This window comes from Theropithecus gelada, chromosome 2 (genome assembly GCF_003255815.1).
Source record: "Theropithecus gelada isolate Dixy chromosome 2, Tgel_1.0, whole genome shotgun sequence".
NCBI lineage: Eukaryota > Metazoa > Chordata > Mammalia > Primates > Cercopithecidae > Theropithecus > Theropithecus gelada.
This window is the reverse complement of record NC_037669.1, coordinates 106,541,595-106,568,559: the sequence shown is the minus strand read 5'-3', so window position 1 is coordinate 106,568,559 and position 26,965 is coordinate 106,541,595. Positions and strand designations below refer to the sequence as shown.

The window sequence follows — 26,965 nt, the reverse complement described above, 5'->3', positions numbered from 1 at the left end:
TTTCCCAAAACAGTTCCCACTTGCACAGAGATGTTAACACAATGCTTTCCAAACTATCTTATACCCAAACTCCATTTTTGGCCCGCTCCTCTCAGCCCTTTTGCTTGCTGATCTATATGCAGAAGCTGATATGCTCCAAGGATCTCTGATTCAGATGGCCATCTGTTACACTGGTACAGTGAGCTTTATTGGTACAGGGGGCTAATTTGCCAAGAAAATGAAACCTTGATTCCAGGAATTTCTAGTTATAACATAAGGATACCTGAAGCAAACCTCCCTCCCTGTTTCTGATTTCCCAAAGTCAGGTAGGCAGCCAAGGGAAGAAAGCACCATACCTGTAACTGGTGGGTAACAAACAGAACCGTCTTGGACTTGAGATGTTTCCGGATAGCACTATTGAAGATGTGGTTGCCCACATGGGCATCTAAGGCACTAAGGGGGTCGTCCAGGATGTAGATGCTCCTGTCACTATACAAGGCCCGGGCAAGGCTGATCCTCTGGCGCTGCCCACCGCTCAGGTTGGCTCCTCGCTCTCCAATCTACAAGAGCCCAGAAGTGTGGTGAAGCCTCCAGCGCAAGTCAGTCCAGAACAGCGCGTAGGGGTCACCCAGTCACTTCTCTTCTTTCCCACCCAGACCAGCTCCTTCTCTCAATTCCCCGCAGATGAACTGCCACGCTGATCCTTCCAGGAAGGGGGGAGTTGGCCCAGATGCCTGTTCCTCTACCACTGCCATCTGGGTACCAATCAATCTTACATCTGGTCTTGCCACTCCACCCGGATGCCCCCCCTCCAATCCATTCTCCACATGGCAGGAAGAGCTTTCCAGAACACAAAGCTGACCATCTCCTACCCCTGCTTAAAATTCTTCAAGAGCCCCAAAGGATAAACCCCGACTATTCAAACATGGCATACAAACCAGACCCTTTGCCACCCAGTTCCCCAGCAATTCTCAGCCTCCAGTGCACAATCCCCCTTCCACATCCTGGGACCTAAGCCATTTGAAATTATGTGTATATTATGAACACGACAATGTCATGTGCTTGCCTCTACTTTGTCTGCTCAGTTCTGGCATCATCTCCTCTGAAATCTCCCCTAACTTCCTTCCCGCTAGTACCCCAAAGAGATGGGGCTCTTTTCCATCAGATTATTTTGTGCCTGTTTGTTTGGGTATCTCATCCTCTTAACTGTACACTTCTTTACATGCAGATTATTGTCTTATTCCTTTAAATTCTTAGTGCCAGTGTCTGCACATGTCACTGGCTCATAATAAGCACCTAATAAATGTTACTAAATGATCAAATGAATGAATCAGTTGTCAAATATTCAATTAATTCAGAGGTTTTCAAACTGGATGTTGCATCAGAATTACCTGCAGGGTTTGTTAAAACAGACCTTTGCGCTCCACCCCTAGAGTTTCTGATTCAGTAGGTCTGGAGAACAGCCTAAGAATTTCTGTTTCTAACAAGTTCCCAGGTGATGCTGATGCTGATGCTGCTGATTTGGGGACATGGATTTAAGGATCTCTAAAGTAATTAAACCATTCACCAAATCTGGTTTGAGGGATTTAACTGAAGTCAGCTAAATAAAGGTGCCAATCCCAGAGACCTTCAGGGCAATTTATGGGAGACAAGTTCTAACACTGAAGAGCACAAAATTAGTTCCAAAGACACGCCTCCGGAAACTGCTGCAGGACAGAGACCCAAAGAAATGTGGATTTGTTCTAAGGGCTCTTTCTAACAGAAAAGGGCTCTCTACAAACTATCTGAGTTAAGGAGATTGACAAAATCAAGTTCAAGGAAGAAGCTCAACATGCACACGCTTACTTGTAGTTTTAAAAATATCTGGATAGAGTAAAAAACAACTCTGAGTCAACAATGGGATTTTGCTTAAAATCCCCAAGACATAGAAAATGCTTACAACCTTAAAACAAGCAGTGTTAACATCCCTGCCCTAACAGATGCTTTCCTAACACAAAGGCCTAATGACAGCCTAACCCCCTGTGAGGCTCTTCTCCCAAGTACTTCAGATGCACTCCCAGGAGCAGCTCTGGCCCAGGTCCGCCACTCTGCTAAACGCCTGGTCAGGGGCAGAAGGCCTGTACCTCCGTCAGGTCGCTGCTAGGAAGAATAGCCAGGTCAGGCCTCAGGCAGCAGCTGTTCAGCACAGAATTGTACCTGGAGGACACAAAGAGACAGCGTCAGGGACACGGTGGGAGCAGAGCCTGCTGACTAGGGCTGTCTTGCATCTCACATGGCCAAGATGGAAAGCATGACAGAAGCCAAACATTCCTTGCCTTTCTTCATCATATTCCTTCCCAAACAGGATGTTGTCTCTCAGAGTAGCGTTGAGGATCCAGGCCTGCTGGGCCACATAAGCGAAGGTTCCACTGATGGCAATGCTGCCCTCTAGAAGTGTCATCTAGGGAGAGCGACATCATCCAATGACATCATAACTCAAAACCATCACCCCATGCCAACAGAACTCCCACCTTCCACAGTGGAATCTAGCTCTGGTAATTTCCCTGGATGCTTTTTGGACCCAAATCCAGATCCCACCTTTATTCCAAAGAGAGCTACAGAAGCAAAAAAAATCAAAGTTCTCCTTGTTTACGTGTGACAGGAGCCCAGCATAACCCGTAACTTGAAGGAGCAAACACTTCCCTCTGCAGCCATTTGCTGTGTGCAAACTGTTTAAATTAGGAAAAGCACAAGCAAGAGGTTCTTGCAGAATTCTCCTGGAGAGGATGCTGTAGGGGTTTCCAGCTAATCCCTGCCTCAACATGGGGGTAGGCCAACTCATCCACGGCATTATCTAGGATGCTGGCTAGACCAGTTGCTTCTATGAAATGAGGACCAAGAGGAAAAAAAAGCCCAGGTTAGACATCACCTAGTATTTATAATATTTACACAGTGTCCATTTACCAATGATGGACCCTCCCTGCCCACAAGCAGTGATGAGCCATGTGCTTTGAATTTTGTGTTCAGTTGCAATGGTTGATATGAATTGACTTATCCATTTTACCCTCTTCCATGATTTCTTTCGTTTGAGACTGATAGTAGACATTTGTCTTGGTTTAGGGATGCTACAGCTTTGAAGCAAAGTTTCACTAACCAGCCTGTGCAGTACTTGTTCATATAAGCTGGTCTTCTCAAACACCCTCACACAGCGTGTACACACACAGGTGTACCTACGTACACCACAAACTGGTAGCACTCTGATGTGCACTTCAAAGGGTTCAGAAGCCCTCAGAGGGTCTACTGTGGAAAGCTGGCACTTCCGACTGCTACACAAACACCCCACACTGCAGCACTATCAATGGAGGTAAACTACAGTTAAAGTAGGGCTGACCAGCACAACCCGTTTCCCTGCCAGAGACAGGGCTGCCAGGATTTGTCCAGAAGCAAAGCCTGACTTGGTTTTCAACCTAACCACTGCCTAATCAACCCTGGAAAACGGAGCACATTGGTAGATGGCAGAGCAGCACTTACGAATTGACCTTTTCTTTCCTGCTCCCCCTCCCACCATCTCTGTCTTTCCTCACTGGCCCTCCAAATCTGGTTGGTCATCAGAAATCACCTAGGAAGTTTGGTGCTTTTTACAAGACCAAAGGCTGGGCCCCACCACTGGAGAGTGTCATAAAGCAGAAGGTGCGGCCCTGCCCGCCATGATCTGAACTCAGACAGCCCCAGGCACCACCACCCTCAAGGAGGACCACAACTCACCAACTGTGATAGCTGATGCCAAACAAGACAAGAAAGCACGAGACTACAAAAGCATATCCATCAGGATGTAGAGATAATCGTAAGTTTACGCTCATCTCAACCATCTAAGTCAAGTTAATTTAATTCTAGTTTAAAAGCATGTGGGCGCCTTGTTTTTTTGTTTGTTTGTTTTTTCTGGTCTGGATTATTTGGTTCTTTTTTTTTTTTTTTTTTTTTGAGATGGAGTCTCGCGCTGTCGCCCAGGCTGGAGTGCAGTGGCCGGATCTCAGCTCACTGCAAGCTCCGCCTCCCGGGTTCACGCCATTCTCCGGCCTCAGCCTCCCGAGTAGCTGGGACTACAGGCGCTGCCACCTCGCCCGGCTATTTTTTGTATTTCTTAGTAGAGACGGGGTTTCACCGTGTTAGCCAGGATGGTCTCGATCTCCTGACCTCGTGATCCGCCCATCTCGGCCTCCCAAAGTGCTGGGATTACAGGCTTGAGCCACCGCGCCCGGCCGTATTTGGTTCTAAAACACAGCAATGATAGTGGGTCTCAGCGGCATGACTCCAGCCCCATCCTGTCCCTCACTCTCAGTACTGGCCACCGTGTGCTGGGCCCTGCGTGCTGTTCACTCCCTGCCTGGAGATGTGCTTGTGTGTCCGCAAGGCCTTGCTCCCCACTGGACCATGAACTCCCCAAGGGCATGACTCTTTCAGGGATTAGGCAGAAAACAGAGGGGCTTTGCTTCTAGATCAAACCCTGACAGTCCTGTCTGACAGATTGGCTGGAAGTGCTGTCAGCCCTGCTTCTTTATAGGTTAACTCTGTTGGCAGCACTGCAGTGTAGGGTGTCTGTTCATCTCTTATCTCTGCCATTTTCAACACACAGGCGTACCTGTGGCATTCAATAGATACACGCTGAATGAAAGAAGGCATGAAACCAAATGGCTCCAGCTGAGGCAACAGTCAGTCATCCATCAGGCGCCCACCAAGCCTCCTTCCAGGCAGAAGGCTGTGAAGGGGTGGAACTGGGGAGAATTGGGGGAGTACAATGCAGGCTGAGGGTTCATTTGTTTCCACCTTTCCTGACTCTCTTCAGGAAATTTGTTCATTTTTTCCTGAGACTCTTGCGAATCAGACAAAGAAGCAGAAAAGGACAATAACAAAAATCTTACCTGGCCTAAAATGGCTGAAATGAGAGAGGTTTTTCCACTTCCTACACTGCCGCAGATTCCAACCAGTTTCCCCTGGACAAGGTACACAGAGAGGAGGGTCATTGAGATACTACTAACCACTCATCTTGAAGGACTTGAGGAAAAAACACATTAACTGTAGTCTACGCATATAAAACTGTCACCCTGGTAACTCAGCAGGCCACTTACCTGTTTTCTCACTCATTAGCTGCCTATCTCATGGGTTTCTGTGGAGACACCTGAGATAACAGGAATGGAAGCCCTTTGGGGAAAGTAAACACGCCACCCACTCCAGTATCCCACCATCATTCTCACATTCCGGTAGCCCACCATCATTCTCGCATTCTGGGCCAGGCTGGTCTCAAACTCCTGGCCTCAAATGATCCGCCCGCCTTGGCCTCCCAAAGTGCTGGGATTACAGGCGTGAGCCACCGCACCTGGCCACCCATATTCTTTATTTACTTGTTTTTGTTGTTTTCCAGAAGAGAGGGCAGGACTCTTAAAAAATCATTTTATTATGATTTTTCTCTAAGGTGTATACATCGTGTATTTTCAATAAAAACCATGGACACTGTTGCTTCCATTTTTCTGCAAAACATTTCCAAAAATCTGAGGACTATTTATATCATCAATCCCACACAAAAGTAGAAAACCAAGTCCATGACTAAATGAGTATCCTTAGGCAAGACACAGAGTTCTCAAAGTCGCGTTGAAAGTTTTCAAGGGACAGACAGATGACTTCAAAAGGGTCACTTGTTTACAGCCCTGTGCTGGTTCAAGCATCCCCAGGAAGGAAGGGAGAGTGGTGGTATGGACGGAGCATGGATTCTGGAGGCAGATGGGTCTTTATCTGAATCCCAATTTCACCAGCACTTGCTAACTGTGTGATCTAGGCCCCGTGACTTAACCTAATACTGTGTCTGTCTCCTTCTTTGGACTCTGAGCACCTTGAGGAAAGGCAGTATCCTTGTAAAACTAAGTACAGTGTCTGATAGTTGAACAAATAGTTTTTGACGTGGTCCAGGAGTACTGAATGGTTTACTGCCTGGTGGCAACAAGGAGGTCAACTTACAGGTTCAACCTCTGCTCAGGCCAGTTAGGTTTACGTGAGAAAAATGCTATTCTGATGATTAAATGAAGACTAAATGAGACACCAAAAATGAGAAAAATGCCTGGTGCACAGAAGACACTTGGCAAACATCACCTCCCCTTCCCTTCCCTAAAAAGAAGGCCCAGGGAGAATTAAGGGATTTCTCTTCAAATGGCTAAAGGTCTCCCATGTGTCTGTGGGCTCTGAAGGGCAGAATGAGGGTCAATGTACAAAGTAAAAGAATACATTTTAGCTGCACGTGTGGAATCATTTTCTAATAGAGCTGATTAGCAATGTATTAGAGCTGCCTCAATAATCAAGCTAATAGTTACTAAATAAAAAGCCTGTTAGGCGTTAATTGAAGTAAGGCCAGGTGCAGTGGCTCACGCCTGTAATCCCTGCACTTTGAAAGGTTGAGGCAGGCAGACTACCTGAGGTCAGGAGTTCGAGACAAGCCTGGCCAACATGGTGAAACCCTGTCTCTACTAAAAATACAAAAATTAACCAGGCACAGTGGCACATGCCTACAATCCCAGCTACTCGGGAGGCTGAGGCAGGAGAATCACTTAAACCCGGGAGGCAGAGGTTGCAGTGAGGCGAGATCATGCTACTGCACTCTAGCCTGGGCGACAGAGGCAGACTCCATCTCAAAAAAAAAAAAAAGAGTTAACTGACGTAAAAAAACTGACTTGCATGCCCTTCAATGACACTAATAGTTTCAAGTGGTGTCGCTAAAGACTGTCTTCCCTTCTTGCTCGTAGTTTTCAAAAGCTGGAAGCTTTTTGTTCTCTTCTCAGTCTAGTTCTGGATCAGCTTACCATGCCTCTGGTCAGTTGCTGATTTTGATAAACACTGCATTCAAACCTCCTCCTCCCTACTTCCAGTTACATGGACAAACATTTCTTACCACCTCCCACCAGCAACCTTGATCTAAGACATCCTCATCTTTCTCCTGGTTACTGTGGTAACAGAGCCTTGACTGTTCTCCTTGCTTCCTTGTCTCCCCCTGCAGCAACCAGAATGATCCTCTTCATACATAAGTCTGATCATGTCATTCTGCTGTGAATCCTCCAAAGGCTCCTCTTCCCACTTGGAGTAAAGTCGAAGTCTCACCAGAGGCTCTGGCAGGCACCACCTCTGCCCTTGGCATCCACTACTCTCTCCCACGCTCATTCCACTCCAATAACAGGCACACTCACCACTTGCGGTCTCTGTGTTTCTGTTCCTTTGGCCTGGAATGTTCTTACCCACCCACCCCATACCCAGGTAGCTCTCTCCCTCATCTCCTTTGATCTTTGCCCAAATACTACTTTTTAAATGACGCCTTCCCTCAGGCAGCTATTCAAGTCGTAACCACACCTGCTCCCTGCCCAGCACACTCTCTCCCTGCCCATCATTTTTTTTTTTTTTTTTTTTTTTTTTGAGACTCACTCTGAGTCTCACTGAGTCTCTCACTCTGTCACCCAGGCTGGAGTGCAGTGGCGCGATCTCAGCTCACTGTAACCTACGCCTCCTGGGCTCAAGCAATTCTCCTGCCTCAGCCTCCCAGGTAGCTGGGACTATAGGCGTACAGCCGGCTAATTTTTCTATTTTTTGTAGAGACAGGGTTTCAACATGTTGGCCAGGCTGGTCTTGAACTCCTGGGCTGAAGCGATCTGCCCACCTTGACCTCCCAAAGTGTTGGGATTACAGGCATGAGCCACCATGCCCAGCCTCTGTCCCCTTCTGTCATAGCCCTTATCACCATCTGATATGTAATATATTTTATTTGCTCATGACCTGTCTGTGCCTGCTAGAATGTAAACTCCATGAAGGACGGGATTTTTGTCTGTTTGGGTTTTTGTAGCTCTATGCCCAGCCCTACCACAGCATCTGGCATGGAATTTGATACTCATAAAATGGCTGTTGAATGAATGAATATATACACATCTGGGGCCCTCTAATGACACAGACCTGTGAACATGGTGCTGGTTCCGAAATACATAGTCTATATTTTAAAAGCCTTGAACCTGGCATCTCTGTTCCACCATTCCCTATAGGAGGCCCTCTGAGACTAATCTTATGCTACCTGGGCTGTGACATCATCTACCATAACGATCCTTAACTTATATTAAGAATAAATAATTACAACACGATTGTTGTCACAGTAGCCCTGAGACTACCTATGACGCGCCAGGTATGGTGCACAGCCTCCTGCACAAGGACCCTCACAGAGTGGTAACAATCAGAAATAGCTGTCACAGCTCACATACAACTAAAACTGAATCCTCTTTAGGGGAAAATCCTGGAAAATCCTCTTGAATGTTTCATTTCCTTGCTTATAAAACTATCACCTCATAAGATCAGTTGTTATTCAATTCTGCTGCAAAATGCTTAATTGGTTTTTTTTAGAGTTAGAGCTGGTCTAATTTGTTCTTTAGTTCAAAATCACTCCTAGCCACAAAGCACTTTGTGAAAAGGAACAGCAGCCGCCTATTGGTGGCAGATCAGCATGGGGTTGCGGGGTGCGGGTGGGGAGGCAGGGGGCGGGCCGCTTACCTCTTGGATTTCCAGGTCGATGCTGTGCAGCGTCCTCTGTAAGCGCAGGTGGCCCAGGTGGATGTGCTTGCCTTCTTCCTCCTCAGGACTGGGCCGCTCGTCACTGTCCAGGAGGAGGTGGCCTTTCTGCTCTGCCAGCACCGCCTGATGCTCAGTGCGCTGCAGCTGCCTCACCTTCTCTTTCTTGCCCCTGGAAGCCCTCTTGTCTTTTTTCATTTTGGGGGTCAGCTTGGGCGAGTTCTGGATACTGGAGTGGGAGGAGTCCCATGCCAAGGTGGCATTTTTCATCTCTATCTTGATGTGAGGACTGGCTGGTTTGTTCTTTATCATGTGAACCTCTTCCATTAGAAACAAACTCTGATAGGAGTTGTGAGAGAGGTGCAAAGATGAGACACTGGATCAAGACCAGGGAGACAAGCCTAGGGCGCACACTCACGTAGCAAAACACATCAGGCTATACAGTGGAAGGAAGCTGAAGGGCAAAAGGTAGCTCATTAGTGCAGCCAGTCTCAGGCCCATCAAGGGGTCACGGGAGTGTGGGGCAACCTCAAGAGGTCCAGGGGCCTTGTCAATGACCCAATATTCTACATGACAAATTACATGCTAAACTGCCTCTCCCCCTCAGCCAGCCTAACGCGGACCTAATGACATTTAACTGACTGGCACGTAGCCCCTTGTTCTAAGGAGTAGTAAAAAGCAGGTAGGAAAAGCAAAGGGCATGCTGATCTCCAGTACAGATGCTCACTATGTGTTTTCCTTCCAGACCCCTCCTGCAGAATCCCAAAGCCTGCCCACTTCCCACACTCACAGCGCCGCACGTATCTAGGAGTACAGACTGTCACAGGCTTACATTGCTACCGTCAGAAAACAGTATCTAAAAGTTTCATCTACCACAGAGAACATCTTCTTGCCAAGAAACTCTCATGTCTTCAAAGCCTTGCCTTGGAACTTGAGAGTTCAACAACCAAATGAACGGGCTTGCATGGAAGTGAAGGGTATCTCCCTGAGAAACATCCCTTGGGAAGAGAACAAGACACTTTCCTCCCACTCATTCCCAGAGACCCCTGAGTTACATTAAAAGAAACAATTTTTTTTTTTTTTTTGAGACGGAGTCTTGCTCTGTTGCCCAGACAGGAGTGCAGTGGCACAATCTCGACTCACTGCAACCTCCACCTCCCAGGTTCAAGAGATTCTCATGCCTCAGCCTCCCAAGTAGCTGAAATTACAGGCATGCGCCACCATGCTGGCTAATTTTTGTATTTTTTTGTAGAGATGGGGTTTCGCCATGTTGGCCAGGCTGGTCTTGAGCTCCTGGACTCAAGTGATCTGCCTGCCTCAGCCTCCCGAAGTGCTGGGATTACAGGTGTGAACCACTGCACCTGGCTGAAGAATGAATTCTTGAAGAGGGAAATGTTTCTGAAATTAAGATGTAAAACACTGATCATAATATATCGCAGCCCAGGATGTTCCCATAAGACTTCGAATTCACTTCTAACAATTCTCTTAAGCCAGTGATCTTCTCTACAGATTGCTATACCAGTTGGATTCACAGTATGATTTAAAACATATTTATCTTAATTTTTAAAAATTTTAAACATTACAAAATCTTTAGAGAAAAGATAGCTTTTAGGGTCAGGACTCTGCTTAATTACTGAGAACCCCGCAGCTATCTTAAATTTTGCAGGTGCTATAAAATATCATACATAATCCCTCTCCCCAAGAACAAACCCTTTCTCTCTTGGATTCTAAACTTCTAAGCTCTCCCTTAAGCCCCCATCTCCCATTCATCCCTGACCCTGTCTTCCCCGCAGTGTCATGATTCTAAACTTCTGAGATAATCTTCACTCTTGAATAACCTTAGGTGTAGCCCCTGCTTGCTGAAACGGCTGCTGGTTTCATTTGTTCAAAGCCTTCCTGAGAGACTGAGCTAAGAGTAACATGCCAAACATTTTGATCACCTTCACAGAGTAAAACCACATGACAACAGAATTTCCATCATTTCTCTCCCCTAAAGAGTTATTCAAAGGACAAAGGTCTTTTAGGCCTCAATGAACTATTAAGAAACATGCCAGTACCTACTGGTTTTCACAGCTCCAGCCCCATGTTTCCTTCCTACTCCCCGCAGCCTTACCCTCCCCCTCCTGCCAGGAGAGTTTTGGCTTCAGGTCACTCTGTCCTGATGTGCTAAGAGACAGACAAGGGCCTCCCCATACTTGAACTTGTATCTACTTGAATTTGCACCTGTCAGAACAACAGAATCTTAGATATAACGTAAACCTATAACCATATAAACCTATAAACCATAAGCCTCAACTTTATCATAGGACACTGACCATGAAAACACTATTTATTCACTAGAAGAATCAAATCAGAATGAATCTGTTGAGAGCAGAAGAGGGGACTACTCACAGGGTTGCCAGATAAATATAAGATGCCCAATTAAATTAATTAATTAATTATTTTTGTGAGACAGGGTCTCACTCTGTCACCCAGGCTGGAGTGCAGGGGTGCAATCTCGGCTCACTGCAACCTCTGCCTCCCAGATTCATGCCATTCTCCTGTCTCAGCCCTGCCGAGTAGCTGGGATTACAGGTACCCACCACCACGCCCAGCTAATTTTTGTATTTTTAGTAGAGATGGGGTTTCACCAAGTTGGCCAGGCTGGTCTCGAACTCCTGGCCTCAAGTGATCCACCTACTCAGCCTCCCAAAGTGTTAGGATTACAGGCATGAGCCACCATGCCCGGCCCCAGTCAAATTTAGATTCCAGAAAAACAATAATAATTTTTCAGTATAAGTATATTCCATGCAGTATTTCACCGGGCGTCCTGTGTCTGTATTTGCTAGAACAAGCCACCCTACTCCACTGGTGACAATCAGTGCAGCTTCGAACTGCCTTTCTACAGGTCATCAAATCTATAAATTACAGGTTACATAAATAAATTTTATATCTCTTTTCCTATTCTTTATGCGTACTACCCAACAGGAAGCAACAAGTTCTCCTGCAAGATGCACTTGCAGGGTAGGTGAAATAGAGAAAACACTATACTTGCCAATCTATCAGATCTCCAACTCCAATTTAAAAAAGAAAGAAAGAAAATGATGTAAAACAAGACACAGGGTGAAAAGCAGGGCTCTGTAACATCATTAATGAGTTTCAAGGTCTGTAAAATGAATCAAAGAAGCAAGTCCCATCCTTGTTATTCTATATTCCATCTTCTAAAAATGATGGGAGGGCAGATGCTTTTGGGGAGATACAATCCCAGGAACAGTTTTGTTGTTTTCAAAAGGCTGCCTTAGATGGGCCCCCAATTGTGGCAGACTTCCTTTAATGTACTCAGAAACATAATAAACAGTTGCCTTACACCTAAAAAACAGCCCTCCAACCCTCATAAAGTCAACGTAATTCTAATTAACAAACATCTGAAGATAGGAAGAAGAAAGAACCGGCTTAGAGTTGGGGAGGAATTAAGTAATAAATACTTGTTATCTTCTTTTTTTTTTTTTTTTTTTCTGAGACAGAGTCTCTCTGTGTTGCCCAGGCTGGAGTGCAGTGGCGCGATCTCGGCTCATGGCAACCCCCACCTCCCAGGTTCAAGTGATTCTCCTGCCTCAGCCTACTGAGCAGCTGGGACTACAGGCGCACGCCACCACGCCTGGCTAATTTTTCGGATTTTTAGTAGAGATGGGGTTTTACCGTATTGGCCACGCTGGTCTTGAACTCCTGACCTCAAGTGATCCACCCACCTCAGCCTCCCAAAGTGCTGGGATTACAGGTGTTAGCCACCAAGCCTGGCCATAAATACTTGCTATCTTGTGCCAAGCATCTAATTAAAAAAAGAATAAGAAGGAAAAAAAGAGACTGAGACCGCCAAGAGGAATAAAATAGCAGGGGTCTAAAGTCTCATGGGGCATCAAATAGAGCTGTGGGTGGTGCTGCTTCTACTATTAACTCTGAAGCTTCCTGGAAAGAGGAGGGACCTATGATGTGAAAGCCACCTGCTAATCCAAGTCCTCACTACTAAGCAAGAGATGAGAGTCCTCGAAAAACAAGGGGAGGACCAACCTACACTATAGGCCCTTACTTTATTCAAAGTGCTACCAAATCCATTCACTAACAAGAATATAGAAATGAACAGCAGGGAGAACTTATGGTCAAACATTTGCCTTTCATCCACGACTGGTTATTGTGGATTCAGCAAAATAAAGCTCAGAGTCCCATTAGGCCATTTTTTTTCATATGACTCTGGCTCTTGGTTTTCTAAGCAGCCACGCTGGGGTCGGGGAGGGGCATATTCGAAGACTAGCTTTCTTCCCCTCCCTCTCCCCCTCCCCCTCCCCCTCGCTCTCCCTCTCCTTCCTTCCTTCTCTCTCTCCCCTCCCTTCCTTCCTTTTTCTTTCTTCTTTTTTTTTTTTTTTTTAAAAAAAAAAGGTAAGAGTTTCACTCTGTTGTCCAGGCTGGAGTGCAGTGCCATGATCATAGCTCACTGCAGCCTCAACCTCCTGGGCTCAAGCAATCTTCCCACCTCAGCCTCCCGAGTAGCTAGGACTATGGGTGCATGCCACTGTGCCTGGCTATTTTTTTATTTTTTTGTAGAGACGGGGTCTTGCTGTGTTGCCCAGGCTGGTCTTGAACTCCTGGGCTCAAGTGATCCACCTGCCTCAGCCTCCCAAAGAGCTGGGATTACAGGCGCGAGCCACCATGCCTGGCCAGGACTGGCTTTCTTGACCAAATAAAAGTCACCTGGTCAACTGTAAACAAGTAGAATATAAACAAATCCCAGGAACTGAGTTTCCACATTTCTTAAGAAGAAAATCCAATTTGTTTTCTCCTGAACCTCCAAGATGATTATATCCATTCCTCAAACGTGTGAGCTTCAAGCCTTCACATCACCAAAATTGCTTTCGTATTCCTCTCACCAGCCAATAAAGACAAGCAGGGACATAGGAGCTAATCTATGCAGTGACAATGTCAAAGAATTCCAGCCCACATGGCGTCCCCTTTTTTTTGTTTAGTATTAACCACTGTCAAATATCTATTTCTCTCCACCCTCCCAAATATACTCCCTTTCATATCATGTATGTATATTATCCTGAAGGAACAAGGAACACAGCCAAGGTATGATCAACTAACCACCTGCAAAAAAAAGAAGCTGATACTTACTTAACTGCACTTCTCAACATGATCTAGTTTTACAACTATTTCCATGTCACTGCTTTCCCTGCATCATGAGTAGCAACCACAGGGCAGGAAAAAGAAAGTATCAAAAAGGATTCAGCGTGTCAACCAATCAAAGTGACAGTAACAAAGATCAAGGGGAAGATGCCCCACAGTGCTGGTCTTCTAGGTTTAAGCCACTTCAAGGCCCAGTGAGTTGCGACACATCCATGTCAGGACCAGGTGGAAGGGGCTAGCTCTAAAGGGGAACTCTGCAATCCTGGGAGCTCAGATCATGGCCATCCACAAAAGGTAAAAATTCACATTAATTTAAAAAGGTGGTAAGTCTCGTCCCTCAATTCAGTCTCCTCCACTGCCCCCTTTTTCTTACCGACTTGCCAAAAGGCCAAAGCCAAGCTTAAATCCAGTGAGGCCAGCCTGTGCGGCCCCTTGAACAGAGCCAGCAGTTAGTTGTGTGGGGAGGGCTCCTGACACTGGGGCAGGGAAAGGAGCCACTTACCTTAAATCTGTCAACAGCCACCGAGGCTTCTGAGAGGGACTTTACTGAAAATGGTGTTACTTTCAAAGCAAAAGTCATGGAATTGAAGACTGTCACCACCGTGAAAGCCTGAAAATAGGAGAAGAGAAGAAACTGTGCTTAATTATGCTATGCAACTAAAGTAACCTGACACCATCAATTTCCTCTCAGGTGCTAGGAAGGCTGCAGCTTGACTGTGAGATGTTATTACAAGTCAATTACTTTTTTTTTTTTTTTTTGAGACGGAGTCTCGCTTTGTCGCCCAGGCTGGAGTGCAGTGACACAATCTCGGCTCACTGCAACTTCCACCTCCCAGGTTCAAGCAATTCTCCTGCCTCAGCCTCCCGAGTAGCTGGGACTACAGGCGCTCACCACCACGCCTGGCTAATTTTTTGCATTTTTAGTAGAGATGGGGTTTCACCATGTTTGCCAGGCTGGTCTCAAACTCCTGACCTCAAGTGACCCGCCCACCTTGGCCTCCCAAAGCGCTGGGATTACAGGCGTGAGCCACCATGCCCGGCCACATTTTTTTTTTAAGTAGAGTTTTTGAGACCTTCAATTGAAATTGCCAGTAAATATGAACCACAGGATGATCTGTAATTTCAGAATTAAACTCAAATTTAGGTTGACTAAAAATAACTCATACACTATTTGTGCATAAGGGCTGGCTCCCCACTCTTCTGCTTCTCAGCTTAATCCCATGAATGAAAAAATATCTACTAATTCTTGGGGAAACCTCCAGGTCCAGTAAGAAGATCAGAGCATCATCTCCATAGGCGGTATTTTTTTTTTTTTTTTTTTTTTTGAGATGGAGTCTCGCTCTGTCATCCATGCTGGAGTGCAGTGGTGCGATCTCAGTTCACCATAACCTCTGCTTCCTGGGTTCAAGCGATTTTCCTGCCTCAGCCTCCGGCAAATGTGGTATTTCTAAAATGTTCCCCATCCCTGAGGGTTGCCTGACCTGTGCTGCTGTCAGATCGAAGCCCAAGGTCATATGAACAGAGAAGGTCACTACGCTGGCGATCACCACCACAATGGGAGCCACACCCACAGTGATGCTCTGAAAGTACCCGGCTTTTTCCAATATCCGACGCTCCTCCTCACGGATTTCTATGAAAAAGCAAGCCAATTTCAAAGCAAGTTAAAAGCAGCCTAGGGATGTTGTTCCTCCACCTCCAAACAAGACTCCGTAGGTCTCCAGCCACTCTTCAACACTTATGACTATCAACTTTACCACTACAGCTGGTATAAAAGGCTGAGGTTTGAAATGGATCAAGTGACAGGAATGAATCTAACAGAAAGCAATCACTATACATGAACACAATGATCATCTTCTATGATACCTTTTTCTGATTCTTCTTGTCAGTTTCTTAGGTTTAGAAAGAATGAACACATTAATTGTATCTGTAATTGGCAGTTGCGTTTGCTTACCCGGTTGTTGTTTAATTTTTGCCTAAGGAATTAATACGAAAGACAACACAATGACACTGGAGAATTAAAAAGGGACTAAGAGGTCGGGCGTGGTGGCTCACGCCTATAATCCCGGCACTTTGGGAGGCCAAAGCAGGGGGAATCACCTGAGGTCAGGAGTTCGAGACCGTCCTGGCCAACATGGCGAAACCCCGTCCCGCTAAAAATACAAAAATTAGCTGGGTGTGTTAGTACACGCCTGTGATCCCAGCTACTTGGGAGGCTGAGGCCAGAGAATCGCTTGAACCCGGGAGGTGGAGGTTGCAGTGTGCCAAGATTGCACCACTGTATTCCAGTCTGGGTGACAAAGCCAGACTTTGTCTCAAAAGGAAAAAAAAAAAAGAAAGGCGGTGGGGAGGTAACTAAGATTTCGTAGAGTGCCTGCTGTATGTTGGCAGTGGCATAGAAGCTTCCATATAAAAATGCAGTAACGACAACTGGAAGATAGGTGAAATATAATTTCTATAGGCAGAATGATTTTTCTTAAATATTTGCAAAATCAACCCCCTTATTAGCAAAGCAACCATACAGTACTGAAGACCATGGAGCAGGAAGCAGAACAATAAGATACTTTTTTTTTTTCAGACGAGGTCTCACTCTGTTGCTCAGGCTGGAGTGCAGTGGCACAATCATGGCTCACTGAAACCTCAACCTCCATGGCTCAAGTAATCCTCCCACCTTAGCTTCCCAAGTAGCTGGGACCACAGATGTGCACTACCATGCCCAGTTAAGTTTTATTTTTTGTAGAGATGAGGTCTCACTACGTTGCCCAGGCTGGTCTCGAACTCCTGGGCTCTAGTGATCCTGTCTCTCCTTCCGAAGCGTCGAGACTAAAGGCATAAGCCACCTCACCCGGACAATACTTTTTTTTTTTTTTTTTTTTTAAGATGGAGTCTCACTCTGTTGCCCAGGTTTGAGTGCAGTGGTGTGATCTCAGCTCACTGCAACCTCTGCCTCCCGGGTTCAACTGATCCTCCTGCCTTGGCCTCTTGGGTAGCTGGGATTACAGGCTGTGCCATCACGTCTGGCTAATTTTTGTATTTTCAGTAGAGGAGGGGTTTTGCCATGTTGGCCAGGCTGCTCTTGAACTTCTGACCTCAGGTGATCCACCCGCCTCAGCCTCCCAAAGTGCTGGGATTACAGGCATGCAACACCGCACCTGGCAAATACTTAATTCTTCTAAGAGGCTATGCACTGACCTTAAAGGTGTTACCACTGCCTAAGGCATTGGGGAACTATCTTCACAGCTAGTTTGTAAGTCACATAAAAACACTGAACTCCTTACTTTAACATTTATTATACACCTTGGCCATGTCTATAATGAGTAAGAACACTCTCTTCAAATTAATACCTACAGGTAAAGATACCAGTCAGGGGCTGATGGATGAGGGGAATCTCAGAAAAAAGACCATAAAACTATAGAATCAGAGAGCCAGAAGGACCACTGGCAGCCATCCTGCCATCAACCTGCTGGCAGCTGTCCATTCAGAAACCATTTGTTCCACTCCAGTAGAAACAAACTCACTGTTTAACAAGGCAGCCCCATCCACTGGGGGGCACCTCTTGAGTGGTCACCTCCTCTGGATGCTTCTTAGCTTAACAGCCCTCATAAATCAAATGTAGATTCCAGAACTGGACATCATGTTCCTGAAGGTTACTCAATGAAAGGAAAACAGCTGCCTTGCTCTGAACACTTTCTCTTTTTCTTTTTTTTTTTTTTTTTGAGACAGAGTCTCACTGCAACACCCAGGCTGGAGTGCAATGGCGTGATCTCAGCTCACTGCAACCTCTGCCTCCTGGGTTCAAGTGATTCATTCTCCTGTCTCTGTCTCCCAAGTAGCTGGAATTACAGGAACATGCCACCACACCCAGCTAATTTTTGTATTTTTAGTACTGATGGGGTTTCACCATATTGGCTGGGCTGGTCTTTAACTCCTGACCTCAGGTGAGCCTCCTCCCTCAGCCTCCCAAAGTGCTGGGATTACAGGTGTGCGCCACTGGCGCCCGACCTGAACACTGTATTTCTACTCCACCTATAATGTACTGACTGTTTTACAGCATTGGACTCAGCTCCTAATGAGGTTAAGGTCCACCAACAGCTCCATCTCTTTTATTTAAATTAAGTATCTATGCATTTGGTTTTAAGTATCTCCTGCTTCAATTTCATCTGTTTTAAGGCACACTGGTTCAACTTGTGTGGAGATCTTTCTGAATGCCCCATCTGTGCTATTTCTCCTAGCTTTATTGGCACTTACATATTTGACAGCGCTAGGACCAGCATCCAGCCATCCTGACTCCCAGCTTACCTCAAAGCCTCATGACCAGGCTGGGAAATCATGGGCATGATGAGAATATACACAGGGGGCTTTGAAACTGAATTATTCGTAACTAGCTGTGTATTAACTGGGAAAAATCCATTTTCCCAGGTCTCAATTTCCTCATCAGTGAGATGAGGTTATGGGTTCAAACCTCTAAGATCCCTTTTGAACACAAAGATTCTATGATATTATGTCCTACGATATACTAGACACTAGTCCTAATATGTAATGTGTTCAGAAAGCCAAGTGTGCGAATAAGACCCAAAGAATCCAAAGTCCTTCTATCACATGCACATACGAAATCTTTAAACTCACTTTGAACACTTTGAGAAAATGCTTTGACCCAGGCATACATTTTAATAAATTTAATGTAGGTAAGAACTTCATTCATCTTCTGGACACGTTCATCCGTGGCAGCCACGCATTTTCTCCTGAAATATGCTGTGAGCCGTGATGCAAACATCTGAAAGGAAAAGCGATGCCACACCAAATTAAAGCTCATTCAAACTTGAGAACTACCTAATCTGCTTAAGGTCATTCTCAATAAAATGAGCATATAATCCTGTTTCCTAGGATGTTATGTAGCTGTACTGTCTTTCATAAAAGTGACCTATTGAACTGTAATAAAACATTACTGAATTCTTATCTCTTTGTAAGGCAATGAAGACAAGTAAGTATCTATTCTCAATAGTGACCACAGATACTGCGTGTTTCCAAAGGGGAGGCAGGAGGGCCCTATCACTTAGCACCAACTCCAGCGCAGTGACTCAAACACTCCTATGTCAAGTGAGACAGGGCTCACTGGCTGGCCTTCTCATTCAGACTCTTTTTCATGCAAATGACACCTTACCTCCTCTCAAGTCAAAATTCTGTCCCAACGGAGCAAGCGCTATCTAGCTCTAGATTTAATCTGCTTTGAGGAAATTTCCAATCAGAGATGTGACACCTCAGCAATGCCTACTATAACCCAATGGAAGTAACTCATTTCCTAAGGAGAAACTGCCAAGATTCAGCTGGGAGGCTTACTCACCATTGCTGGGTAAAAGAGGATAAAAACAGCTGATCCCAGGAAGCCTGTTGGTCCCAGAATAATTACATTATAAATCATGCCTAAGATGGCAACAACGGGTCCTCCAGCCAGCAGGCTGCCAACGGCTGCTGCCTCAAACATCCTCTGCCCATCATTGGAGCAAATGTTGATGAGCTGTAAGATACAAAGAGTAGTGAGGGAGCCCTGCAAGGACATGGTTCATTCACCTCAGGAGGCAGGGCCCTAGAGGAACGAACCTCAAGCTAGGAAGTTGCCCTCTGCTGTGAAGCAAACACCCCTCACTCACCTCACCCAGGGATTTCTCTTTAATGTTCTTCAACTTAAGGATCTTCTTAAATGCCATGGTTAGGATGGCCCCCCGCAAGCGGACACCGGTTCGGTAATTCAATGCCCAAGTCAGTGCAAGCGACCAAGACCGCACAATTTCTGTCAGAAGGAGGCCCAGGACTAACAACAAGCTGTACTGCAGGTTAGACTCTGTTGCCTGGGTATACTCCAAGAGGTGTTTCACCATGAAGGCCTACAGGGAGAGATACACACCAATGTCAACATCTCCACGGCACTCACACACAATGCCATAGTTTTATGTTAAGTTGGAAAGAGTAGGCAGCTCCACTCAGGGACCAGTGTGCAAGCAAAACAAAACTTTGGAGGACCCAGTTATTACAAGCTGCCTGCAGTAATTTCCTCAGGGCATTCTGCAGGAGCTAGGTCTAATTGAAAACTTTCTTCCTTACAGGACACCATCAAAACCATTACTCTTTCTAATGTAACATAAACCTATCAATGAGCTGAAGTTAACTCTAAACACATGGTCATTCAAAAGTACAACTTTGACCTTATTCCAGTATCTCCACACATGGATACATTTCTTTACATGAAATTAAGACCTTTTTTTGGATCATTTCAAACGTGCTTATTTGATAAAAAGGAACAGTGTACCTACAGTTGTACTGGGGAAGAGTGAGAAGTGCATTTGCAAAACATTCCTGAAAATAAACATCAGCAGTTTAATAGTACAGAAGAGAGCAAACAAAGCAGGCTATCAAAACTCCAGAGACCCTCCCATGGGCCCACCCCACTCCCAACTCCCTCCCAAAAATGAAAACATGTTACCTCAGGCAGTATATGTGTAACACCACCTGCAGAGGGAAGGCGGCCAGCCCCCAAGAACCACCGAGTGCCACCTCCAGCTGAGGTCCTGCAACGCCGGAGCACACACTCACACAAGGCACATTCAGCAACAGTATTAAATACCAGGAAGTGGGAAGGAATGTACTTTTATTGAAAATGAAAAAATATAAAAGTACCATCTTCAAAGAGCATCTCACAAACACTGTACAGCAGGTGAAGCATTGCAGTAACATACATTGAAACATACAGAGTCAAATTATACAGGACTAGCCATCTAACAGGTCAACTGGCCTCCGACGGTTGTTTAACGACACACAGTAGAAATAGAGAATAGAACCCATATCTGTTTCCAGAGTCCAAAGTAGTATATCAGGCTGACAGCACTCAATCAGTGAGGGCTCCTGAGGTTGCAATGATTCTGCAATGGAGTAGATTCTCTAGGAAAAAAGACCTTGCTGCTAAGGAAAGAGAATTAAAAACAAAACAAAACGAAAAGCTCCCCAAAGAGGTGCTCTGCTCAAAATGGCTGGTGCCACGGGTGCACTAAGCTGTGAGGAATTACCTCTGCTCGGGACAGAAAAAAAAATCCTAGGCCTCAAGGAAAAACTGGTGGCATCCTTCTGGGTCTTTTCAAGTCCTTGCATCTAAAAATCAATCTTGATTGACAAAAATAAAACAAAAAACAACAACAAAAGAAAGCCAAACCAATCCCCCACCCTAAAGGAAGAAAAAAATTAACGTGAAGCCCATCCACCCCTATACCCAGGTTCCTTACAGCAAAGGTGACTGCAGCTGTAAGTCAGAGCTGAATGACAGATAAAAATGGAGGCCAGACACCACGGTCCGGAGGTAGCTATGCTGAATTCCAGAACCCAGAATCTCTCTGGGTTAATTTCTTGTTTTTCCTGAGATTAAATTAATACCAGATGTCCACTAGGTCCTAGGAGATCCCCACCAATCAGATTTTTGCCAAGTCCCAGGAAATAACCTGATCAAATAGGAGACTTCAGATTCCAAGAACTACTGTATTCCACCTCTCCCCTCCCTCAGACTTTTAGATTTATATCCATTGCTTGGGTCACCACTGTATACAGCCGGGTTGCTGGTTTACTAGCAAGAAGATTGGCTTCTTTTCCAGTATGCAATCCAAAATGTGGAACTGAGTCACAGGGCCAAAGCCCCCTTTTCCTCACGTGAAGCAACTCAGTAAGATGGCGGTGCAGTGACGCCTGTTCCCACACACCTCAGCACTGATGGAGCAGTCTCCAAAGGAAGGCTGAAAGGACAGCAGGTGGTTGCCTTGGGCTCCTTCCTTCCCATACCTTTAGAGTGCCATTTTTCAGCACCAGGTAATAGCATCAGCGCCTCCCAGAGGGGAGGAGCAGGGAAGGTAAAAGACAGAGTGAATGTTTATACTATGCGAAACTTTCAAAGGGGGGGGGGGGAAGAGGAAACAGCAGATTAAAGAAGTTCCAACACATCGGGTTTTTAAATAACAATGACATTTCAAACCATTTTTTAGGGGATAAAGAAAAAAGAGATTTCCACGAAAAATCCAACCAAAATTTAGTTTTTAAAAAGTTACAAACGTATCATTTAAATCTAAACAAACTGGAAGAAAACCTGAGACTGTTAGCATAGCTGTCTGGCTGTGGAAAGCATTCCCAGTGAATAAACATTACCTTACCTGAACTCTTGGCGAGAGATTCTGCCCAGCTTGACTCTCTCATTCTGACCGCAGAATACAGCCATCCTGAAAATTCTAAAGAACAGCTTCTGTCACTGGTTCCACTACAGAGAGACTCCCCCCAAATCCAGATCCTGACAGCACCAAGCAAGCTGCAGGTGGAGAGAGGTTGGAAGGGTGGGAAACTTACCTCTCTAAGGGTTTTACACTGTCCTTTCCCCAAAAGGCCCTCGGGCAGAGTTAGCATTCACCAAGAGATAGCACTGCAGGAGGCGGCCTTCTCTTGCAGATCTAGGTGCGATGCTAATTCTTTATACACAGATCACAGGTGAGGCCTGGTCTTTTAGAACTGTCTCAATCCAAAAAGGCCCCAAAGCATCTCTGTAAGTGTAGCAATGTGGCTACACAGGACCATACTGTTAGAGAGTCTGGTACTCCATGAACATTATTATGACCCCCAGGCACCCTGCACATATGGCGCTAGTCCACTGGCATCACCAAAGCCTTGGATCATCTTGGTGTATAAATGTCAGCATCAGCTGGCCGGTAGGTAAAAACAAACACAGCACAACAACTTGATTGTGTTTCATTTGTTCTGTGTATGGCTACCAAGGTTCGGTGAAACCCGAGCAGGGACAAGAAATAAAAATGCCGTTTTATTTGGGGAGCCCGTATGTGGGCAGTCTGTCCTTATACAGGTTTCTGTAAGGACAGATTAAGCTAGTTTGAAAGTCGTGCCAGATTAGGAAACTTGCAAAAATCTAAAACGAATGTTCCTCAAAAGGATTTAAGGCCACAGAGAGGAGGTTTACTCACTGCTAGTACTAATCTCAAAACCAGCCTGGTTTTTCAATTTCCAATGGAAAAGAAACATATTAGAATTGGAGTTCCAAAAAAGGAAGTGTGTATTATTTACACTTTTAAATGTATAAGACACTATGGATGAGTCCATTGCTTTCTCAGTTCCAGGACAGAATCCCATGAAATAACACTGGCCTTAAGATGCTCTTCCCTGAAAGGGCAGAGAGAAGAAAAAGCACGCTGCTGCTTTCCTGTGAAAGGAGGGCTCTTAGCTTTCCCTGGCAGCTAGAACAGTTTCCTAGAGGTTAATATCCCAGTGTTCTGCACCATAAATGAGAGATTACGGAATATACGAATGTTCAGGGGGAGTGACCGTGAAGCCACCAAGCTGAATATGGATAGGTAACTTTTTTTCAAAAAATAAAAATAAAAATCCCAACAATCCATGGAATTTTTTTTTAGAGGGGAGTCAATGAAGTTCTTGCATTGGCCAAATGGAATCAAGAAAGCCCATGATCACTTTATTCGGAAAGCCTGCATAGGGTGCTACCCAGAGGAATGAATTCTATGAGGTAAGAGCAGCCACCAGCCCTGTAGTGAAACAATGACAGAAGCTCTTCTTGGGGGAAGCTGGCTCTATGAAAGTGTTTGCCATTTTGGTAAATTACATAACACAACATTTCAGTTACATGGTCCTTCTTACTTAAAACTTTTATATAAAGTATGTTAGTTGGTCAATTATTAATAATATAGAAACCCAATACCAGAAAAGTAGTGTTCTCTGCTTCAGAAAAGAGATCAAAACTTTAACAAGAGGCATCAAACATTAAAAAAACAAAAACAAAAACAAAACTGCAAATTAGTTTTACCTAATCACCATGCATCTGAGGCACATACTTACCAAAACCATGAACCTCCAGCTTTACCCACACACGGAAAACGCACAGTACAAGCAGTACTACTGCTCCGATGCCTCAAGGCAAATGTGTAGAGAATAGATTTAATCAAGGTCTCAAGTGAAAGGCAGCACAGCAAGTGTAAGAAACAGGTGCCCAGGAAACAGAGTGAATGTCAAAGGCTCTCTTGTCTATTCTGCATCAGTACAGACTGGGGAAAACCACGGCTGCCACCCCAACGCTTGCCACACAGTTACACTATAAGTCAAACTTAAATGGACTCCAGGTCAGACTCTAAAATCCTCGACAGTCCTCTAGTTTTCTCAGGGCTTATTTGCCACGGACCCGCCAAACATGTGATAACTCTGCCTCCAGGCACTCGGTATGTCCCCAGTGCTGGCTCACCAGCCCAGGCCACATAATGTGCTCTCACCCACTCACAGCACTGCAAGACACATCTGCCTGCACCGACTATCATTTCATGTCAACACACAACCGAGAAGCACAGTCCTGTGCAGAACTGGAATCAGTTCCATTTTACCCCCGCCCAGAAATCAAGCCAGTTCCATTTCTTCTCTGGCAACACTGCCCTTTCATCCTTCCAGCTGTTGCCAAGCCACCATTCACTCCAAAATCCATCGACCCCTTTCAACAGTCCTGAAGGCATCTCTAAGACTGCTACCTAGCCCAAAGCTGAGCACAACCCCTGGAACAGAATAAGAGTGTTAGAGCTGGCCATGGCCGGGCCCCTGGAGACTGTCGGAAAGGATGGTTAGAACTTACTGGTCCACTGAAGCCAGCCAGCTGCGTGATCATCAGGCACACGATGGACAGGATGAGCCTGGTGCGGCAGAAGATCCACACAACCCTTCGCAGGGAAGCAGCGTCTGGCCCAACTTCATTCAGTTCTTCTTGCCACAGTCTCTCTAGTCTTAATAAGGGCACACGTCCTCGTTACACATCTCCCCGGGGGAAAGGCACACCTAGCTCCCCGCCTGCCACCACTTTTTGTCTCCAGGTTTTGCCACCACTCACATAAGTCTCTCCTTTAAAATTATGTACACAGTCTTCACCTTCTGGGAAAAAATACCCTTCCTGGGGAACTACATATTTACCCTGTATAGGGAGCCTCCCAGGATACAGAAAATGATGAGAGCAAAAGCCTTTCTTTCCACCCAGGAAATGATCCCTGAATGCAATTTGTGAATAAGAACTTCCTTTTTCAGGGGCCCCCGACCCTTTCTGAAGGTTCCTGTAGTAAAATGTGAAGTTGTAAACTAGATTTTAATCATGACAATCAGCTACCACAAAAATGTATTCTGTCACAAGGCAGCAACATAATCTCCCTGCAGACTCAGGAAGAGAAGCGGGGCTGAGAGAGAGAGAGAAAGCCCGTGGTTAAAACAGGATCAAAGGTGAAATAGGAGATAAAGCAAAAGAGCAAAGAGAAAGTCATCCCCAGGCCGCCCACCCTCCACTGGACAGCTTGGCTCTTTAAAGACACAGAGCTGTGGACTTCACACTCCTAGCTCAGGCCCTGCCCACCCAGCATGGGGGAGATGAGGGTGGACCAGAGGCGCCTACCTTCTGCAGTTCACATCAGAAGACTCGTGCTTGGACAGAGACCACACGTCTTCCATTGAGAGTTCCCCCTTCTTGTGGGCCACACGGGCCAGAGAAGAAAGCCACGAAAAAGTCATACAGGAAAAAAGCCCAGCATTGTCCACTGGGTGCTGGTGTCTAAGGAGAGAAAACCGAAATCACAAAGCTATCAACACGCACGGAGAGGGCAGCCCGTGTTTAAAAGACAGAGTTTAGTGAACAGAGCTCTTAACTAAAGACAGGTCTCCCCAGCTGATCTAATCTTGGCCTGAATGTTCTAAAACGGCTTTGATGGGGCGGGTGTGGTGGCTCACACCTGTAATCCCAGCATTTTGGGAGGCCAAGGCAGGCGGATCATGAGGTCAGGAGATTGAGACCATCCTGGCCAATATGGTGAAACCTAGTCTCTACTAAAAATACAAAAAAATTAGCTGGGCTTGGTGGTGCCTGTAGTCCCAGATACTCAGGAGGCTGAGGCAGGAGAATCACTTGAACCCAGGAGGCGGAGATTGCAATGGGCCGAGACCGTACCATTGCACTCCAGCCTGGCGACAGAGCAAGACTCCGTCTCAAAAAAAAAAAAAAAAAAAAAAAAAAAAAATGCCTTTGATGCTTCATGTCATCAGCCGGCAGGGCGTCTTACTTGGAAGTAGTCCGGATGGGCTTCAGAGCACTCAAGCCATGGTGGTACTTTCCCTTGGGATGCTCGTCGTCCAGGATTCTGAGCTGAGAATGCATGGAGACATCCAGAGAGAGGCCCTCGGCTCGGGCGGCTGTTTCCAAGGCATCTTGGCATTCCAACTATTCCAGCAGATAGGGAGAAAGGCAAGAGCACAGTTAACACACGGGCAAGAGGCAAACGGAACTGATGAAACGGGCTCAAACTGCAAACTGGACCCATCTTAACTGAGAAATCCCAAGCAAGGGTCAGGAGGTTAAACACTAACTTTGTATGATTTGAACCCACTGGGGAACAGTAAGCTAGATATTTAAAAATTTTAAACAGTTTTCTTTTTTTTGGCCTCTTAGGTTCTACAGAAAAACTGATCAGATAGTACAGAGTGTTCCCATATACCTCTGTACCTCCCCCATCCTCCCCATCTGTTTTTCCTATTATTAACATCTTCCATTAGTGTGGTACCTTTGTTACAATTGATGAGCCAATACAGATTCATTATTAACTGAAGTTCCATAGGTTACATTAGGGTCCACTCTTGGTTTTTTTGGGTTTTTTTGAGATAGAGTCTCGCTCTGTCACCCAGGCTAGAGTGCAGTGGCACGATCTCAGCTCACTGCAACCTCCAACTCCCACGTTCAAGCAATTCTCCTACCTCAGCCTCCTGAGTAGTTGGGATTACAGGCATGTGCCACCAGCCTGGCAAATTTTTGTATTTTTAGTAGAGGTGGGGTTTCACCATGTTGGTCAGGCTGGTTTCGAACTCCTAACCCTGTGATCTGCCTGCCTTAGCCTCCCAAAGTACTGGGATTACAGGCATGAGCCACCGTGCCTGGCCCTGTTTTTGTTTTTGTTTTTTTCTTTTGAGATGGAGTCTCGCTCTGTTGCCCAGGCTGGAGTGCAGTGGCGTGATCTTGGATCACTGCAATCTCAGCCTGCCTGGTTCAAGCAATTCTCATGACTCAGTCTCCGAGTACGGGGGTTAGAGGCGTTCACCACCACACCCAGCTAATTTTTGTATTTTTAGTAGAGATGGGGTTTCACCACGTTGGCCAGGACAGTCTTGATCTCTTGACCTCATGATCCACCTGCCTCGGCCTCCCAAAGTGTTG

General features: G+C 45.8%; 1 protein-coding gene across 3 annotated transcripts in view; it reads right to left on the bottom strand.

The window, feature by feature from the left end:
• ABCC5 (ATP binding cassette subfamily C member 5) overlaps nt 1–26,965 on the bottom strand; it is a 101,104-nt gene that overhangs the window by 41,104 nt on the left and 33,035 nt on the right. The window contains exons 3-15 of one of the 3 annotated variants that reach the window (XM_025375650.1): nt 25,821–25,978; nt 25,160–25,315; nt 24,359–24,506; nt 19,344–19,577; nt 19,037–19,210; nt 18,322–18,469; nt 15,180–15,328; nt 14,201–14,308; nt 8,524–8,880; nt 4,878–4,949; nt 2,295–2,419; nt 2,103–2,175; nt 336–539 (exon numbers count right to left, since the gene is read on the bottom strand). In XM_025375650.1, the coding sequence (XP_025231435.1) occupies nt 336–539; nt 2,103–2,175; nt 2,295–2,419; nt 4,878–4,949; nt 8,524–8,880; nt 14,201–14,308; nt 15,180–15,328; nt 18,322–18,469; nt 19,037–19,210; nt 19,344–19,577; nt 24,359–24,506; nt 25,160–25,315; nt 25,821–25,978 (2,106 nt within the window). Of the gene's footprint in view, nt 1–335; nt 540–2,102; nt 2,176–2,294; nt 2,420–4,877; nt 4,950–8,523; nt 8,996–14,200; nt 14,309–15,179; nt 15,329–18,321; nt 18,470–19,036; nt 19,211–19,343; nt 19,578–20,320; nt 21,468–21,878; nt 21,954–24,358; nt 24,507–25,159; nt 25,316–25,820; nt 25,979–26,965 lie in introns of those variants that run through there. The other 2 variants (XM_025375651.1, XM_025375652.1) reach the window with 2 other exon arrangements.